The sequence below is a fragment of the Larus michahellis genome, chromosome 25, assembly GCF_964199755.1.
Source record: "Larus michahellis chromosome 25, bLarMic1.1, whole genome shotgun sequence".
Lineage (NCBI taxonomy): Eukaryota > Metazoa > Chordata > Aves > Charadriiformes > Laridae > Larus > Larus michahellis.
In genome coordinates this window covers 2,496,492-2,516,032 of record NC_133920.1, presented here as the reverse complement: position 1 = coordinate 2,516,032, position 19,541 = coordinate 2,496,492, and the positions used below count along the sequence as shown (strand labels likewise).

Below are 19,541 nucleotides of genomic sequence, written 5' to 3'. Positions count from 1 at the left end.
CGAGTGCAGCTTGTGTCATTTATTGCTGGTGACGGTGACAAGGCGGTGGCAGGGCGAGGGGGGGGGGAGTCAGGCCACCTTGGGGGGGAGAAAGGGGACACCTTTGTCACCCCCCTGGCCCCCCCCGACCCCCCTGCCCGGGCACTTTAACACTGGTGGCTCAGCGCGGCCGGGCCGGTGGCTTCACATTCAGCTGGTTCCTTTAAGGCTAATACTGAGCAAGGCTGGTTTTGGGCGGGGAGCGGGGGGGGGAGTGTATTTTGGGGAACCCCTCGTCCCCCCCCCCCTCGTTGTAACACTGGCAGTGGGTTGATTTTGGGGTTAAAAAGGGGTGGGGTTTTTTTGTTGCAGGCTGCGGTGACGGCATCTGCCATCCATCCACGCACACACACGCACACGAAGCTCGAGTAATAAATAAAAAGCTCAGCGCTCCCGTACCGGCAGCCCCCACCTTGAGAAAGGAAGGGGAGGGGGGCTAAAAAAATAGAAAGGGGGGGGGCGGTGAGGGCGGGGGGGTCCCCACTGCCACCCAGGCTGGGTGCGGGGTGGTGGGGGGCAGGAGGAAGCCCCATCGCCCTCCTCAGGGTGCAAACGCAGCGGGGAAAGGGGTTTGGGGGAGCAGGGGCCCCCCCCAGCCTGAGCGATGGAGGTCACGGACCCTTGTCGATATTTCCTAATACTGGTTTTTTTTTTTTGGGGGGGGTGGGGGGGGCACCAGGGAAGGGAGAAGGGAGCGAACAGGCACTTGAGGGTGAAATTTGGCCGTATAAAATTAAAAAAAAAAAAAAAAAGCCGAGCAAGAGGCACCGAGCCCCCAGTCCCTCCTTTGCCGCCCCCCCTCCCCGGCCCCCCCCAAAAAAACCACCACGGTTGAGGGGGGTGGGGGGGCAAGAAAACGGTGCTGGGGCTGGTTTGGGGGGGGCCCCCACCTTACCAAAGGCGGCGGCCTCACAGTGGGGGTCCATCCTGCTCGGCGCTGTGCAAATCCAAGGCAACTAGAGGCAAGTGCTGCGTTTTTTTGGTCGCTCTTGCACCGGTGTCACCATCGGCACCGGTGTCACTATCGGTACTGGTGTCGGCATCACCGGTGTCACCATCGGCGTCGGCATCACCAGCATCAGCATCGGCACCAGTCTTGGCATTGGTACTGGTGTTGGCATCACCGGTTTAAGCATCAGCACCGGTGTCGGCATCCGTAGCGGTGTCAGCATCACCGGTGTCACCATCGGTACTGGTGTCAGCGTCTGTAGCGGTGTCGGCATCACCGGTGTCACCATTGGTACTGGTGTTGGCATCGGTACTGGTGCTGGCATCGGCACCAGTGTTGGCATCACTGGTGTCGGCATCAGCACTGGTGTCTGCATCACCAGTGTCAGCATTGGCACCGGTCCTGGCGTTGGTACTGGTGTCAGAATCACTGGTTTAAGCATCGGCACCGGTGTCGGCATCACCGACGTCAGCATCGGTACTGGTGTCGGCATTGGCACCAGTATTGGCATCACTGGTGTCAGCATCGGTACCGGCGTTGGCATTGGTACTGGTGTTGGCATCACCGGTTTAAGCCTCAGCACCGGTGTTGGCATCACTGATGTCAGCATCGGTACTGGTCTCAGCACTGGTACCAGTGTTGGCATTACCGGTGTCACCGTAGGTACTGGTGGTTGGCATTGGTACCAGTGTTGGCATTACCGGTGCCACCATTGGTACCAGTGTCAGCATCACTGGTGTCAGCACCATCACCAGTGTCGGTACTGGTGTTGGCATCACCGGTGTCATCATTGGCACCAGTGTCCGCATCACTGGTGCAAGTGTTGGCACTGGTTTTGGCACTGGTTTTGGCACTGGTATCGGCACTGTCTCACAGGCAGACGTTGATCTGCTTGCCAAGCTCCCGCTCCAGGTCGAGGATGAGCGCGTCGAAGTCCTTGAGGTTGAGGCGGGGGCCGAAGGCCGCCTCCGGCTCCTCGCCCAGGGCAAAATCGGCCACCAAGAGGGTCCGCTGGTGCGGGGGCCGCCGTGGTGGCACCTCGCTGTCATCATCGCCAGTCGCTGCCTCGTCGTAGTCAGCGTTGCCGGCTGCGCCGGGTACCAGCAGGAACTGGTGGTCGCAGATGCTCCAGTCGCCGGCGTAGCGGTTGCTGGGGGGACTCTCCGGTCCTCGGGGACGGTGACGGGCCACCACCGCGTTCTCCAGCAGGTCCAGGCGCAGCACTGGCCCCCGTTGCTGCTGCAGGCAACCGGGCTGCGCCCCCTCCCAAAGTTGGGGGGCCAGGGCTGAGCGAGGGGCTGCAGAGAGAGCAGTAAAACAGGGCGGGGGGGGTCACTGGGTGGTTTGGGGGTATTGGGAAAATGTCGGGGGGGGCACAGAGCTTTTGCTGGGAACTGGGAATCCCAGTTCAGTTGCTGGGAATGGGGGGACCCGTTACTAGAGATGGGGAGGGGGCAGGCACAGACCAGCAAGAAATGGAGGGACCCCCCCCCAGGAGAGCTGTTGGATGGCGGGGGGGGGGCCCCAGACCTTTTGCTGGAGGCGGGGGAAGCCGGATGGGGGGCGGGGGGGGGTGCATAGGGCAGACGTGTGGGGCTGCCACCAGGCAAGAGGGGAACCCCAGGACTTCTGCAGGAGATGGGGGGGAAGGGGGGGGGGGGGCGCAGTCCCTGGAGCAGCTGCTGGGGATGGTGGCACATGGGGGTGTCACAGACCCTTTCCAGGGGTGGGGGGGCCCCCAAGAGCAGCCACATGGGGGGTCACAGAGCCCTGGAGCAGCTGCTGGGGATGGTGGCACATAGTGTGTGTGGGGGGGGTGGGGCACAGACCCCTTCCAGGGCTGGGGACCCCTCCCAAGAGTAGCCACATAGGGGTCACGGCCCCCCAGAGCAGCTGCTGGGGACAGTGACTCGTGGTGCAGCCACAGTGTGTGTGTGTGTGTGGGTCACAGACCCCCAGAGCAGCTGCCACCGATGGTGGCCCAGGAGGTGGCCAGGCAAAGAGCCCCCCCGCCCCCAGCAAAGTGAGGGGGTGCAGATGTGTCCGCCTGTCCCCCCTCCTCGGCCTCCAACCCTGCTCACCCGGCCAGGCCTGCAGCAGGTAGTGCAGCACCTCGATGTGCCTCTTGAAGTCAACGGCGCTGGCGATGTCCTCGCAGTGGGCGTAACCGCGGGTGCCGGGGCCAGAACACCGGGGCTCCTGGTTCTGGGTGAGCAGGACGGGGCCGAAGCAGACGGCGATGTTCTGCGAGTTCATGCGGTTGAAGTCGTGGAAAGAAGCCACCAGGCTGAGGTGGTCCAGCAGACGCGTCAACGTGGCCTGTGGGGGGGGGTGGGGGGATGGGGACAAAGCGGCCTCAGCGGGGACGTCCTCGGATGCCACCCCGTTGTCCCACACACCCCCCACCACCACCAAAACAGAGCCCAGAGGAATCGCCCCAGGGGATTTGGCTTTGGATGTCGCCGGGGTGGAGTCACACAGTGAATGCGGAGGCGGAAATGTGAAGACACCACGCCCACCCCCCCCCCAAAAAAAAATGCCTGAGGGGGGTCCTGAAGAGGAAGGCGACATGGGGACTTGTCACAGGTCAAGAAATAAGGACCATATACAGCAGCAAGTTGGGATGGGGGGAGACCTCGGGGCTGGGCGGCAACGGGATCCCCACGTAATCCCTCACCATGGCCAGGCACCCCCTTTTTTGGTGCTGGGCACCCCCTTTTTGTTACCGGGTACCCCGTTTTTGGTGCTGGAGTACCCCCCTTTTGGCGCTGGGCACCCACCTTCTCGATGGCGGGCAGGCAGTCGAGCAGGGTGACAGCATCCCGCTCTGCCGGGGGGGCGCGGGGGGGTCGTTTGGCCATGGCCTCCAGTACGACGTGGTAGAGTGTGGGGGTGATGAGCGGCGTGGGCAGCTCCCGCAGGTAATCCTTGAGGATCCCTGCAGTGGGCAGACACGGGGTGTGGGGGACATCAGTGTGGTCCCATGGGGTGCACAGGGGGCCCCCCCGCCCTCCAGGCCGAGGACTCACCCGTGATGACGTTGATGTCAGGGTAGAGCTGCTCCGAGAGTGTCACGGCCGCACTGTCCCTCTCGAAGGCATCACGAAGCTCCTTCTTGACGGCAGCCGAGCCGCAGAGCCGGTACAACCCCACCACCTGCAAACAGGGCCACCGTCACCACCGTCTGGAGAGGGGGGGATTCATCCACTGCCACCCCCCCGCCCCTTGTAGCTGTCACCATTAAGTCCCCCCTCACCTTCAGCCCTCGTTTCTCTATCTCGGCCACGCATTTCTGGATGAGCAAGGGGACCTTGGTGGCCGTCTTCTCCCTCTCCACCAGTTGGCCCAGTTCCACGCCAAAGACCCGGGGTTCCCGCTCGCTGGGATTCTCCCATTGCTCCACCAAGGTGAATTTGGAGTAGAGGACGCCGCGAGGTTGCAACCGAACCGCCAGCTGCTGGGCCCGGCAACCTACGGAGCCAAATGGTGCCGTCAATGGGGTGCCGAGCTGCCAAACCCCAAACCCCACCGCCCTTCCGTACCTCGGAAGATGTGGGGCAGGACCACGGTGCCGTGGCAGCAGAGACGGTTGCGGCAAGAGGTGGGATCCCAAGAGAAGACGATCACCTTGAGGTGCCGGGCACCCTCCAGCTCCAGGTTGAAGGTGTGGTTGAGGCCGAGGAACGCCGTTTTGCAGGGCAGCAAAGCCGTACGAGCCCGGTTGGCCGCGTCCACCTGCAAGACGCAAAAAACCTCCCGGGCTTCGGCCCGCGGCGGCTTCAGGTCCCGCACGCCGTGGAGGTGAACGCTCACCAAGCCCGAGATGTGCTGCCCGCATCGCGGCGGCGTCTCCCCGCAGCTGTAAGGGCGAAAAGCGCCCACATCCAGCCCGTTTTCCCCATTCTCTGCTTCGCCACGCATCCCAGCTTTAGCCGGCAGCTCCGGGGAGTCGCCGTCGCTCAAGTAGCCACCTTTGCCGGCCGCTTTGGCTCGCGGTAGCCCCGGCCGGGAAGCCACGCTGCTGTCTAGGTGGTAGCGGCTGATGACATTGCTGGATTCCTTGCGGGATTCGGAGGGAGAGGTGCCACCCTCTTGGCCCCGCGGACGGGGACTGCGTAGGCTCAGCTTCCTCCGTAGCTCCGGCAGCTTCTTCATCTTCATGGAGAGGCGACGGACGGTACCCGGGGACTTGACCTTGTTGAGCGAACGGCCCTTCTTGGGGCTGGGGGGGGGTGAGGGGGTGGGCAGCCCCGTCCCCGAGCTCACACATGGGATGGGCATCTTCCCTGTTGGGGGTGGGGGGAAAGGGGTGAGTGGGTGCTGGGGGGGGAACTGGGAAGCCTGGGTGGGATGGGGCTGCTCCCTGGAAAGCACTGTGGGGTGGAGGAAGGGTCCCATGGGATGGGTGGTGGTGGGGGCCTGGGGGGGGCAGTTCCTGTGGGATGGGGAAGGGATGGGGAAGGGATGGGGAGGGGGGGATCCAGGGGACAATGTCCTGGGGGATGGGGACTTTGGGGGATGGGGGACACTCCCCTGGGGTGGGGACAGGGACTGTGGGGTCTGGGGGACAATTCCTGTGGAATGGGGAAGGGATGGAAATGGGGGGGTCCAGGGGACAATGTCCTGGGACATGGGGAAGGAACGGGGACTGGGAGGTCTGGGGGACACTCCCCTGGGGTGGGGACAGGCACTGGGAAGTCTGGGGGACAATTCCTGGGGGATGGGGACTGGGGGGTCCAGGAGACATCCTTGGGGACAGGGACTGTGAGGTTCGAAGGACAGTGTCCAGGGAGACTGGGAAGGGGCAGAAACCACTGGCTTGGGGACACAGAAGGGATGGGGACCATGGGATCAGGATGATGCCATCCTATGGGACAGGGACCATGGTGTCTGGGGGACACTGGGGACAGGGACCATCAGGTCTGGGGACCACAAGGTCCAGGAAACCCCACAGGGGACAGAGAAAGGACAAAGACCACAGGGTGCTGCGGATGGAGACAGGATGGTGGGGTCCAGGGGACACTCTTGGGGGAGTGACAGGATGACAAGGGCTGTAGGGGACTGGGGGCCACCACTGTCCCCCCTCTCCCCGACCCATAGCTGTGGGTGTGCTGCCACTCACCGCAAGCCTGGGTCCTGCCGGCTCCTGGCTCCTCTCCTCGTCCAGCCGTGGGCAGCGCCGGGGCCGTGCCACCGCGGGGTCCGGAGCCTTCCACTGTCCCCAAACCGCCCCGGGGGGGCTCTTCCCTCCCCATCTTTGGGGGTGACTCCCCACCACGGCCCCTCTCGGCGTCGCGGCTCCCTCTGCCCCGCATTTGCCAGGAGCTGCCAGGTTGGGGGTCCTCATCTTCGGGGATGGGGTTGTACCAGATCTCGCCCTCGCTGCCGGCAGCACCAGTATCCGCTTCGGCTCCACTGCCCGGTTCATCCAATCCCAGTCCCTTCACTGATGACAGCACCCAGTGCCGGCTGCTCCGCTCCAAGCTCTGCAAATAGGCGCCATGACCGGGGCTCCTACCAGGACCACCGAGCTCCCCAGAGCCATTCACCGCCTCGGCTTCCTCCGCTGGCTCCATCTCCTCCTCGCTGGGGGGTTCAACGCCAGGCTGGGGGCTGCTGGCAGCAGGGTCCGGTTCACCGGTGTCCGCCAGATCTGGGGAGGATTTGGGAGGCCTCTCGTCGCGGCCGCCACAGGAAAAACGGGCCCAGTTCTGCTTGCGGGATGCCACCGGCACCGGTTCCACCAATGCCGCCTCAGGGTCCACCGGAGAATCGGGGCTCGGCGGAGGATGCTCTGCGGGAAGAAGAAGAAGAGCCGGTCTGAGCCAACGGGGACCCCACCGGGACACGGAGACCTCGCTCCTGTCCCCCCCTCCCCAGCATCCCACCAGGCCACCCACCATCCGTCCCCGTCCCGGATGGGACCCCCCCCTTCCCGATGCCGGCTCTGCCAAGCGGGATTTCCGGTTGTTTACTGCTGGCCGGACCCACAGCCGTGCTCCCACTGCCCCGGCACGGGCTGGGGGGGCTCCTGGTAAGGAGGGGGACACCCCTCTGCATCCCAATGGGGACGGGGGTGGCTCTGCCTGTGTCCCCTGGCTCTGTGCTGCAAGGCAGGGTCCTGCCCCCCTGGCTCACACACACACACCGGGGGGGTGTCCCCCCAACAGTGAACCCCACCCCACCCACAGCAGGGTGCCTCCCCCCACCATGGCAGCCCACGGCCCCCGGAATCCCCCCCACTGAGAGCTTGACACCCCCCCCATATGCCACCAACCCCAGCAGCTTCTCCAGGGGTCAATGACCCCCATATGGCTGCTCTTGGGGGGGGCCCCCCAGCCCTGGAAGGGGTCTGTGACCGACCCCCCCCTGCCATGTGCCACCGTCCCCAGCAGCTGCTCCAGGGGCCCGTGACCCCCATACGGCTTGACCACCCCAAAGATGTGGGGTGGGGGCAGGAGGGACCCGAGGCGGGGGGACACCCCGGCTCCTGTAGGGCACAGAGGGAGCTGGGGGGATGGGGGTCCCTTCCTTGGGAGGCAGGAGAGCCCCTGGGGACAAGGGGGGCCATTCCTGGGGGGACAGGGGCACCCTTCCTTGGGAGGGGAATCCCTTCCTGGGGTCAGGAGGGACCCCAGGGTGATGGGGGGGGGTCCCTTCCTCAGGGGGTGTGGGGGGGTGTCCCTTCTTAGGGGGGGTGCAGAGGGAGCCCTGGGGTGATGGGGGGACCCTTCGTCGAGCGATGCCCCTTCCCCGGGGGGTGGAGGAAGGACCCCAGGTTGATGGGGGGGGGGTCCCTTCCTTGAGGGGGGTGTCCCTTGCTCGGGTTGGGGGATCCCTTCTTGAGGGTGTCCCTTCCTCGGGGGGAGGGGGGTGTCCCTCCTTCGACGGGGGTGTCCCTTTCTCGGGGGGGTGCAGAAAGGACCCTGGGGTGCTGGGGACGGTCCCTTTGGTGGGGGGTGCAGGAGGGCCCCCAGGTTGATGCGGGGTGTCCCTTCCTTGGGGGGGGGGGGGGGGGTGTCCCTTCCTTAGGTTGGGGGATCCCTTCTCGGGGGTGCCCCTTCCTTGGGGGGGGGGGGTGCAAGAGGGACCCCAGGTTGATGAGGGTGTCCCTTCCTTGGGCGGCGGGTCCCCTCCTTTGAGGGGGGGGTGTGGGGGGGGGGGTCCCTTCCTCGGCGGGGTGTCCCTTCCTCAGGGTGGTGCAGAAGGGACCCCGGGGTGCCGGGGAGGGGGGGTGGGGGGTGTCCCTTCGCCGGGGGGGGGGACGGGACGGGGGGGTGTCCGTACCTCTGTCCTTGCCGTCCGACTTCTTCCCGCGCGGGCGGTCGCGGCCCCTCAGGCGGGAGAAGGTCCGCCGCAGCAGCGGCTCCGCCATCGCCCCCCCCCAACCCCCCCCTCCCCGCCCCGCCGCTCCCCTCACCGGGGTCTCCTCACACCGCTGCCCCCCCACCCCCCCCACCCCGGCCCCTTCGCTCCGTCCGGGTCCCCTTCAGCCTTTCCCGGTCCCCTCAACCCGACCCGGTCCCCTCAGCCCGGCCCCGCTCCCTTCAGGCCGTCCCCGTCCCCTCAGCGCGGCGGGGCCTGGAGCGGCGGGGCCGCCATCCCGCGGCGCGAATTCCTGGGATGCCGCCGGCAGCGCTGCCGGGAGCTGTAGTCCGGAACCCCACCGGGGACAGAGACACGCAGCCTCCCCCACACACCCCCCCCCGAACCGGGACACCCCCCCATGGACCGGGAGACCCCCCCCATGGACGGGGAACCCCTCCCCACCTCGGAGCGGGAACAGCCCCCCCCACCTCCGGGAGCGCGGTACCTCCCGGATCCCCCCGGGCCCGCGGCCACCGGGTGAGGGGTGTGGGGAGCTCGGGGTGGGGGGGTATTGAGGGGTCTTGGGGGGATTTAGGGAGGTCTGGGGAGGTGTAGAGGCGTCTGGGGGTATTTGGGGCAGCTCTGAGGGGGTATTTGGGGGTTTTAGAGGGGTCTGGGGGGATTTGGGGGTGCTCTTGAGGGGTATTTGGGGGTCTGGGGGGATTTGGGGAAGCCCTGTGGGGGTATTTGGGGATCTGGGGGGGATTTAGGGAGGTCTGGGGAGGTGTAGAGGGGCCTGGGGGTATTTGGGGGAGCTCTGAGAGGGTACTTGGGGGATTTAGAGGGGTCTGGGGGGATTTGAGGGAGCTCTTGGGGGTATTTGGGGATCTGGGAGGATTTAGGGAGGTCTGAGGGGTATTTGGGGAAACCCTGAGGGAGTATTTGGGGGATATAGAGGGGTCTGGGGGGGGTATTTGGAGGATCTCTGGGGGGGTATTTGGGAGTCTGGGGGGGTATTTGGGGGTCTGGAGGGGGTTTAGAGGGGTCTGGGGGAATTTGGAGGGGTCTGGGGGTATTCGAGAGGAGGACCTGGGAGGTATTTGGGGGTCTGGGGGGATTTAGGGAGTCGGGCAGGGAGGGGGGTTAGAGGGGTCTAGGGGTATTTGAGGGAGCCCTGAGGGGGATTTAGGAAGTCTGGGGGTATTTGGGGAAGCCCTGAGGGAGGATTTAGAGGGGCCTTGGGGTATTTGGGGGAGCCCTGGGGGATATTTGGGGATCTGGGGGGATTTAGGGAGGTCTGGGGGATATTTGGGGGAGACCTCGGGGGTATTTGGGGGATTTAGAGGGGTCTGGGGCTATTAGGGGGAGATTGGGAGGGTATCTGGGGGTCTGGAGGGTATTTGGGGGAGCCCTGAGGGGTATTTAGGGGTCTGGGAGGGTTTTAGGGAGTCTGGAAGGTATATGGGGGGGACCTGGAGGCAACTGGGGGATTTAGAAGGATCTGAGGGGTATTTGGGGGAGACATAGGGGATATATGGGGGGATTTAGGTAGATTTGGGTGTATTTGGAGCATTTTTGGGGGGTGTTTGGGGGTCCGGAGGTATTTAGGGAGGTCTGGGGGGCATTTGGGGGTGCCCTGGGGGATATTTGGGGGGGGTCTGATGAGTACTTGGGGATCTGGGAGATATTTTGGGGACCCTAGAGTGTAAATGAAGGGATTACGGGGAGCCTGGGAGGGCTCAAGACCCCCTCCCCAGCCCCCCACATCTTCCATGGGGCATCACCCCCAAAACCACTGCTGCTTTGCTGAGGGACCCCCAAATCCCCGAGTCACCCCACACCCATCCGCCCCACACCATTGGGGGTCTCCCATCCTGTGCAAGTCCCCCCCCCCCCCCCCCATGTCACTGGAGTGGGGTCTCACTCTGCACACGTGTTTATTGCCATGCAGGGACCCCCCCCCCGCTCCACCCCGTACCCCAGTTTTTCCCCCCGGAGATCCATCCATGGCCCCCCAAAAGGACGTGCTGAAGGTCGGAGCTGCATCTCGGAGCGCTGCAGGTCGGATGTGACAAGCGGAGAGGGGGGCCGGGGGGAGCCCCCCAAGGGGGTGGCAAGTGCTGGGGAGGGGGGGGCACACGACTTTTGGGGCGTCCCTTGCACGCTCAGGGGCGCCCCTCGCACACCCAGGGGAGTTTATAGGTGCAGGGGTAGTCGTACCACTGGCCGTCCTCCCTCACCGCCGCGCAGTTCTCCTGGCGCCCGCCGTTGGGCTCGTCCCTGTGCCACGAGCTGCGACGAGAAGGGGGGATCAGGACCATTTAGGGGTGTCCCCCCGCATCCCCAAACCCTTGTCCCCAGGGCCCGCAGGGCTGTACCTGCTTTGCCGGAGTAGGATAGTCCCATTTCCTCGCTTCCAGGTACCCTCCACCTCTGCATCGCTGATGCCGAGCCAGGAGGAGCCTTGCAGCATGGACTGGATGTGACCCTGGGGGGCAAAGGCAGCGTCGCCCCATGGCAGAGCCCACCACCACCCCCTGCCCACCCTCGGGGACAGCAGGTCCCGGTGACAGGTAGGACCTGATGCTATATCCCCCCCCTCTAAAATCCTCTATATTTAAGGTTAGGGCTGGGTTAGGGCGTCGTCGGGGTCTGGACTAGCTCAGGGTTCTCTTAAATCCTCTATATTTACGATTAGGGCCCCGTTGGGGTCTGGACTAGCTGAGGGTTCTCTTAAATCCTATATATTAAGGGTCAGGGCCCCACTGGGACGTGGACTAGTTTAGGGTTTTCTTAAATCCTGTATATTAAGGGTTAGGGCTCACTGGGGTCTGGACTAGCTCAGGGTTAGAGATAGCGTTAGGGTCAGGTTTAGGATCAGGGATATGGTATGGGATAGGTTTCGGCTGGATTTGGCTCAGTATGAGGGTTACAGAGCTCTATTAGGAATGGCGTTGGGCTTAATTGTAGAAATGTTACACGCTAGAGTGTAAATTTAAGGTTAAAAGGACAGATTTGGGGTAAATCTGAGGGTGAGGGCTCAGCAGCACCCACCCACAGGGAAAAATGGGGTGACCCCAAAGCTGTCGTAGGGTTCAGGAGAGGGTTTATGGGATTCGCATCGGGCTTCCAGACACTCCCCGTCCCCCAAAAAATTGTCCCCCTCCCCGCAAAGGCCACCTCGGGCACCGTAGTGTCTCCCCCTTCCCCATCCCCTGCCCCGGATGCCTGGATCGCTCCCCACTCACCTTCTCCTCGGTGCCGTCCACCTCCAGGAGCTGCGTGCCCAGGGCCGAGCAGAAGCGCTGGGCGTTATCCCAGGAACTCGGCGTCTTGGAGTAGAAATAGCAGGAATTCCCCCAATAGGTCCAGCCTTTGGGGCAAGGGGAACAGCCTGGGGGCGGGGGGGACACAGACAAAAAGGGGGGTGTCACCCCTCAGAGGTCCCAAAAACCGGGGACAGCCCTGTCCGGAGACACGATCCCGGCTGCAGGAGCTGCTGAGCATCCCCACCAGGTTGGCGTTACAGCTGGGGTTTGGGTTGAATTCTGTATATTTAATATTAATATTAAAATATATATTAATATTCTGTTAAACTGGGTGAGGATCAGGTTAAAGCCTATATATTGAGGGTTAGGACTGGTTTGGGGTCCCACTGGGGTTAAACTGGGTGAGGATCAGGTTAAATCCTGTATATTTAGGGTTAGGACTGGTTTAGGGTCCCATTGGGGTTAAACTGGGTCAGGATGAGGTTAAATCCTGTATATTTAGGGTTAGGACTGATTTAGGGTCCCATTGGGGTTAAACTGGGTCAGGATGAGGTTAAATCCTGTATATTTAGGGTTAGGACTGGTTTAGGGTCCCATTGGGGTTAAACTGGGTGAGGATCAGGTTAAATCCTGTATATTTAGGGTTAGGACTGGTTTAGGGTCCCATTGGGGTTAAACTGGGTCAGGATGAGGTTAAATCCTATATATTTAGGATTGTGACTGGTTTGGGGTCCCACTGGGGTTTAGACTGGGAGAGAATGAGGTTAAATCCTATATATTTAGGGTCAGGACTGGGTTGGGGTCCCATTGGACTGGGTGAGGATCAGGTTAAATCCTGTATATTTAGGGTTAGGACTGGTTTGGGGTCCCACTGGGGTTAAACTGGGTGAGGATGAGGTTAAATCCTGTATATTTAGGGTTAGGACTGATTTAGGGTCCCATTGGGGTTAAACTGGGTGAGGATCAGGTTAAATCCTGTATATTTAGGGTTAGGACTGGTTTGGGGTCCCACTGGGGTTAAACTGGGTCAGGATGAGGTTAAATGCTGTATATTTAGGGTTGTGACTGGTTTGGCGTCCCACTGGGGTTCGGATTTACCTTGAGTCCTGTACGTTTAGGGTTACGACTGGGTTGGGGTGAGGACCTTGCTGAATTTTGGACTAAATTAGGATTATTTTAAATCCTAGATATTTAGAGCTGTGGCTGAGTTAGAGTTGGGACCCCACTGGGATTAGGGCTTGTTTAGGATTAATTTAAATCCTATATGTTTCGGGTTAGGGCTAGATTGGGATTATTGGGATTTGGGCTAGTTTAGGGTTAGTTTAAATCCTATATATTTAGGGCTACGAATGGTTTATACTTATGGCCTGGATGGTGTTTGGGTTAGTTTAGGGTTAGGTAAAATCACATATATTTAGGGTTTGAGCTGGGTTAAGGGTTAAGAGGTTTGACCTCACTTAAATTTAGGTTAAATCGCGTGGTTTTAGGGTTAATTCTGCATCAGGGTTAGGGCCCCATTAGGGTTTGAGCTCGGTTAGGGTTAGGTTAATTTACCTAAATCACCCTAAATGTAGGGTTAAATCAGGTGTAGGGCCCTGTGGCATTTTGAGCTTCGCTTAAGCTGTATCCGTGCCATGTTAAGGCTGAAATTCAGCCAGCGCAGGGTTAGGCGAAGCCCTAAATATTTGGAGTTAAAGTGCCAGGACTAACTGGAGCGGGAACAGATGTTATCCTTGCTCCCATGGATGACCCAGCGGCTCCATTCCCGGTCCCCGGTGTAAAGCATCACCGTCCGCTGCTTGTTGTTGCCGTAGTTGAAGTAGAGATTGTAGCCGGCCAACGCCAACAACCCGCCTTCCCGGCACTCCCAACGCTGCAACCCACTGTCGTCCCGGCACGGTTCCAGCCTCACCAGGGCCAGGTTTTGCCCGCTGGTGGCCGTAATGCAATGCTGGCCCCCCCAGCCCCATAGCCGACCCCCCTGCAACCACTGGAACCGTTGTGCCACGGCTTCGGGTTGGCACGTTGTCACCGCCAAGTCTCGTCCCCTGGCCTCCACGCACATTCTGTGGTCTTCGTTGTACAGCAGGAAGGACTGGGAGACTGTGGGAGAGGTTCCTGGTGAAGCGGGGGGGCACCCGGGCACCCATATGGGGACTGGGGACACGCAGAGGTTGGGGGACGCGTCTGTGGGTGTCACCACGGAAAAGGAGGGGACAGGGGGGACACGCACCCATGTTTGGCAGCTCCTTCGCCTTCTCTGCCTCCAGCGCCTCCGTCAGGGCTGCAACTGGGAGGGGGAAAATGGGGACAAAAACCACAGGTCACCCTGTCACCGCAGGGCACAGGGTGTCCCGGAGCTGTTGCCGTACATTGTCCCTGCCATGACACCATGGCACTGCCATGGGGACACCGACATCTGCTGAGCGGGGGCATGGGGACACCCTGGACGTTGCCATGGGGACACCCCAGGCATGGGGACACCCTGGACATTGCTATGGGGACACCCCAGGCATGGGAACACCCTGGACATTGCCATGGGGACACCCCAGGCATGGAGACACCCTGGACATTGCTATGGGGACACCCCAGGCAGGGGGACACCCTGGACATTGCTATGGGGACACCCCAGGCATGGGGACACCCTGGACATTGCTATGGGTGCACCCCGGGCATGGGGACACCCTGGACATCGCCATGGAGCAGGGGTGGGAGAGGGGCTGGTGTTGAGGAGTGCTGAGCACTCAAACCTCCCTTAGAGACCCCCAACACCCCGATAACCTTATCTCTGCCCCCCAGCAGCCCCAGCCTCGTCTCCCCGCATGGAAGGGGGCCCCCCCGAGCCCCCGCTACTCACCATGCCGTGAGCCAACCGTGAGCAAGACCACATTCACCAGCATCGAGACCCCCAGGGCCACGGCACCCACCAACACCAGCTTGTCCCTGGAGCGGCACCCCGAGGCTGGGAAGGGTGGGTGAGTGACAACCGACCCCCGACTGGGGCAGAACTGGGGGGCACTGGCTTTAACTGCAGCGTGGTTTGGTCCTGCCGGTGATGGTTCTGCCCTCGCCCAGGCCATACTGGGGGAGTCGGACACGTGCTTCTGGCTTGGCACGGTGATGGCGGGGTCCAGGGGCTCATAGAGGTTCTCCTCCGTGGGGCACAGGTCGCTGCAGACTGGGGAGGGGACAGCGGTGACAGCACTTGAAGGGGATCTCCCCCTCCCAGTGCCACCATGATCCCTGGGGACTCCCCTCGGGCACCAGGATGGGGGATTCCCCCTGGTGGCACTTGCCTGGGGACACCCCATGGGGCACCAGGGGTGGGGGATCCCTCTCTGGTGTCTCTCGCCCTTGGGCACGAAGGATGGAAAAGGGGGTCCCCTTCAGTGCCACCGTCTGCCCTGGGGACCCCCTCCTTGTTCACTGGGGATGGGAGGGTCTTCCCTGGGGGTCACCAGCCACCCCAGGGACCCCCTCGGACACCGGGCACAGAGATGGGGATCCCTCTCACTGCCGCTGCCCACCCCGGGGACACCCCGTCAGGGACCAGGGATGGAGATGGGGGTCCTCTCTGGGTGCCACCACCCACCCTGGGGACCCCACTTGGGCACCAGGGACAAGGGATCCCCTTTTAGGTGCCACCACTTCCCCAGGGACCCCTGTTGGGCACCCGGGATGGCGATGGGGATCCCTCCTTGCTGCCACAATCCATGCTGGGGACCCCCCTCAGACATCAGGGTTTGGGACCCCCCCCTGCCCCGGGGTGCCGCCACCCGCCCTGGGGACCCCTTTTGGGCACCAGGGACTGAGGATCCCCTTCTAGTGCCACCACGTCCTCAGGGACCCCCGTTGGGCGCCTGGGATGGAGATGGGGATCCCTCCCTGATGCCACAGTCCCTCCTGGGGATCCCCCCCTCAGACACCAGGGGTGGGGGGAACCCCTCTGGGTGCCAGCACCTACCCTGGGGACCCCCCCACCTTGGGCACCAGGGACTGAGACAGGGGATTCCCCCAGCACCGTGAGACCCCACAAGGGACATGGGGGTGTGCGTTAGGGACAGCAGGACTGCTGGGCTTGCCCCCACCCCAACCAGCACCCAAGGGTGCTCCCTACCTTCCCTGTCGCCGGGCCCCAGCACCCACGTTTGCCCCTGCTCGGCTTGGCTGGACTCGATGTTGCCGTACATTGTCCCCGCCGCGCCGAAGAGCTGTCCCCAACGGGTGTCCCCGCTGATAAAGCCTGCGGGAAGCGGGTGGGGGGGGGTGCCGGATGCACCCTCACCCCGGGGATGGGCCTCGAAGGGGCCCCCCGAGCAGCCGGCGGCTCCCTCCCTGCACCCCAAAGCTTGGCTGGAGGTGGCACCGCCGGTGACAGCCCCCAAGGGGTGCTGGCAAAGCCCCCGGTGTCCCTGGTGGGGGACAGCACAGACAAGTCCCATGGAGGGGACCCAAGGGTGCTGCCTGGTTGGGGGGGAGGGTGCTGGGTGGCATGTGGGGGACTCGGGGGGAGCAAGGGATGGGTGTCCCCATGCCCAGGGTGTCCCCATGCCCAGGGTGCACCCATTGCCCACTGTGTCCCCATGGCAATGTCCAGGATGTCCCCAGGCCTGGGGTGTCCCCATGCCCAGGGTGCACCCATGGCAGTGTCTGGGGTGTCCCCATTGTCCCCATGGCAATGTCCAGGATGTCCCCATGCCCATGCTCAGCAGATGCCAGTGTCCAAGCTGTCCCCATGGCAGTGACCGTGGTGTTACTGTCACCAGGGTGTCCCCATGCCCAGGGTGTCCCCATGCCCAGGGTGCACCCATAGTGATGTCCAGGGTGTCCCCATGCCCAGGGTGTCCCCATTGTCTCTATGCCCAGGGTGTCCCCATGCCCAGGGTGTCCCCATGCCCATGTTCAGCAGATGCCAGTGTCCAAGGTGTCCCCATGGCAGTGCCCATGGTGTCGCTGTCACCAAGGTGTCCCCATGCCCAGGATGTCCCCATGCCCATGCTCAGCAGATGTCAGCGTCCAAGGTGTCCCCATGGCAGTGCCTGTGTTGTCACTGTCACCGGGGTGTCCCCATGCCTGGCACCACCTGCCTGCACCAGGGTGCACCCATGGGCGAGGCGGGTGTCCCCGAGGCGGGTGTCCCCGAGGTGGGTGCTGGGCCCCGCGCTGGCTCTGGCCACGCAGGAAGGGCCGGGTGCTATCAGCACCCACCAGCCCTGGCCACGGCTCCCCGGCCACCCGCTGGCACCCAGCTTATCGTGTCCGGTGGGAGGGGGACCCACTGCCGTGGGGCGGGCACGGGGCTGTGGGGGTGAAAGGGGGGGGCCATGGTGGGGTCAGGTGTCCCACGGTGGGGCTGGCTGTCCTGTGGTGGTGCTGGGTGAGCTGTGGTAGTGATGGATGTCCCATGGTGGTGATGGGTGTCCCGTGGTGGGGCTGGGTGTCCCGTGGTGAGGTTGGGTGTCCCGTGGTGGTGCCAAGTGTCCCGTGGTGGGGCTGGGTGTCCCATGGTGGGGCTGGGTGTCCTGTGGTGGTGTTGGATGTCCCGTGGTGGGGCTGGGTGTCCTGTGGTGGGGTTGGGTGTCCTGTGGTGGTGCCAGATGTCCTGTGGTGGTGCCGAGTGTTCCGTGGTGGTGCCAGATGTCCCGTGGTGGGGCTGGGTGTCCCGTGGTGGTGCCAAGTGTCCCGTGGTGGGGATGGGTGTCCCGTGGTGGGGCTGGCTGTCCTGTGGTGGTGCTGGGTGAGCTGTGGTGGTGTTGGATGTCCCGTGGTGGGGCTGGGTGTCCCGTTGTGGGGTTGGGTGTCCTGTGGTGGTGCCAGATGTCCTGTGGTGGTGCCGAGTGTCCCATGGTGGTGCCAGATGTCCCGTGGTGGGGCTGGCTGTCCTGTGGTGGTGCTGGGTGAGCTGTGGTGGTGTTGGATGTCCCGTGGTGGGGCTGGGTGTCCCGTTGTGGGGTTGGGTGTCCTGTGGTGGTGCCAGATGTCCTGTGGTGGTGCCGAGTGTCCCATGGTGGTGCCAGATGTCCCATGGTGGGGCTGGCTGTCCTGTGGTGGTGCTGGGTGAGCTGTGGTGGTGCTGGGTGAGCTGTGGTGGTGTTGGATGTCCCGTGGTGGTGACGGGTGTTTTGTGGTGGGGCTGGGTGTCCCGCGGTAGTGCCAGACGGCCTGTGGTGGGGCTGGGTGTCCCATGGTGGCGCCAGATGGCCCGTGATGGGGCCAGATGTCCCAGTTCTGTGCTGGGTGTGCCATGCTGGGGCCGGGTGTCCCGTGGTGGGGCCGGGTGTCCCATTGCTGTGCTGGATGTCCCATGGTGGTGTCCGCTGGCCCATGTTGGGGCTGGGTGTCCCATGGCTGTGCTGGGCGTCCCATGGTGGTGCTGGTTGGCCCACGGTGGGGCCGGGTTTCCCATGGTGTGGCACCAGGTGTCCCGTTATGGTGCTGGATGTCCCATGGCTGCGCTGGGTGTCATGTGGTGGTACCAGGTGTCCCATGGTGGGGCCGGGTGTCCCCTCACGGTGACAGTTGTGCCACGCCGGTGCCGGGTGTCCCCACAGATCGTCCCCCCCCCGACCCGTCCTCGCCCTCGCAGGGCCCCTCCCCGCCGCCCCCGCGGTCCTGTCCCCACGCATGTCCCCAGATGACCCCCCCCCCACCCCACTCCCCGTCCCCGCAGGGGTCTCCACGCCTGTCCCTGTCCCCCCAACTCCGTGTCCCGGGGGGCCTCACCGTGCAGCGCCGCCCGCGGCCGCCAGGGGGCGCCCTCACCACCGGAGCGGAGCTGCCGAGGGGCGGGGCCGAGCGCGGCCACGGCTGGGACCGGGAGGGGGAGACCGGGACCGGGGCGGGGGGGGTCAGGACCGGGGGGGGGAGACCAAGACCGGGGAGCAGGTACGGGGGGGATGGGAACGGGGGATACCGGGACTGGGGAGCGGGGACCGGGGGATACCGGGAATGGGGGGGGATGAGAACGGGGGATACCGGGACCGGGGGATACCGGGACTGGGAAGCAGGGACAGGGGGATACCGGGAACGGGAGCGGAGGATGAGAACGGGGGATACCGGGAACGGGGGATACCGGGACTGGGGAGCGGGGACCGGGGGATACCGGGAATGGGGGGGGATGAGAACGGGGGATACCGGGACCGGGGGATACCGGGACTGGGAAGCAGGGACAGGGGGATACCGGGAACGGGAGCGGAGGATGAGAACGGGGGATACCGGGAACGGGAGATACCGGGACTGGGGAGCAGGGACCGGGGGATACCGGGAACGGGGGGGGATGAGAACGGGGGATACCGGGAACGGGGGGGCTGGGACCAGGGAGCAGGTAGGGGGACCAGGACCGGGGATATCGGACCGGGGAGCAGTACAGGGATCGGGACCGGGGGGCGGCGACCAGGGGACAGCGGAACCGGGGGGGACACTGAGACCGGGGAGCAGGGACCGGGGGAGACCGGGAATGAGGGGGGCTGGGACCGAGGAGCAGATACGGGGGAAGCCGGGATCGGGGAATACCGGGACCAGGGAACAGGTACGGGGGGAGTCGAGATCGGGAGATACCAGGAACGGGGGGGCTGGAACCAGGAAGCGGGTACGGGGGCCAGGAACGGGGATACCGGGACCGGGGTGGGGACCAGGGAATACCGGGACCTGGGGGACACTGAGACCGGGGAGCAGGGACCGGGTAGACGGGGAATGGGGGGGCTGGGACCGAGGAGCAGGTACAGGGGGAGCCGGGATCGGGCGATATTGGGAACGGGGATACAGGGAATGGAGGGGCTGGGACCGGGCAATACCGGGACCAGGGGGTGGGCCGGGACTGGGGAGCAGGTACGGGGACTGGGACTGGGCCATACCGGCACCGGGGGGGACACTGAAACCGGGGAGCAGGGACCAGGGGATACCGGGAATGGGGGGCACTGGGACCGAGGAGCAGCAGTACTGGGGGTACTGGGGGTGGGGGGGGGTGGGGGGGGCGT

The 19,541-nt window shown here is 63.9% G+C and overlaps 3 protein-coding genes across 3 annotated transcripts in view; 1 reads left to right on the top strand and 2 right to left on the bottom strand.

The window, feature by feature from the left end:
* Positions 1-4: 4 nt before the first annotated feature.
* On the bottom strand, positions 5-8,600 carry SYDE1 (synapse defective Rho GTPase homolog 1). Its single transcript, XM_074567171.1, has 8 exons — positions 8,276-8,600; positions 6,111-6,782; positions 4,531-5,274; positions 4,245-4,459; positions 4,018-4,144; positions 3,769-3,926; positions 3,070-3,307; positions 5-2,286 (listed from the first exon to the last, which is right to left on the bottom strand). Exons 1-8 carry the CDS (start codon positions 8,361-8,363, stop codon positions 1,859-1,861), a joined length of 2,670 nt encoding a protein of 889 aa, XP_074423272.1. The 5' UTR covers positions 8,364-8,600; the 3' UTR covers positions 5-1,858.
* A 1,617-nt stretch (positions 8,601-10,217) lies between these two features.
* Positions 10,218-15,895, bottom strand: LOC141734906 (macrophage mannose receptor 1-like). Its single transcript, XM_074567178.1, has 8 exons — positions 15,683-15,895; positions 14,423-14,743; positions 13,799-13,855; positions 13,276-13,668; positions 11,545-11,690; positions 10,675-10,784; positions 10,517-10,588; positions 10,218-10,438 (listed from the first exon to the last, which is right to left on the bottom strand). The coding sequence occupies exons 1-8, from the start codon at positions 15,753-15,755 to the stop codon at positions 10,234-10,236; spliced, it is 1,377 nt and encodes a 458-aa protein (XP_074423279.1). The 5' UTR covers positions 15,756-15,895; the 3' UTR covers positions 10,218-10,233.
* Positions 10,433-19,541, top strand: part of LOC141734905 (uncharacterized) — an 11,570-nt gene continuing 2,461 nt past the window's right edge. Inside the window, exons 1-2 of the mRNA XM_074567177.1 lie at positions 10,433-10,869; positions 14,365-14,540. The gene's annotated coding sequence lies outside the window, so the exon portion shown is untranslated. The remainder of the gene's footprint in view (positions 10,870-14,364; positions 14,541-19,541) is intronic.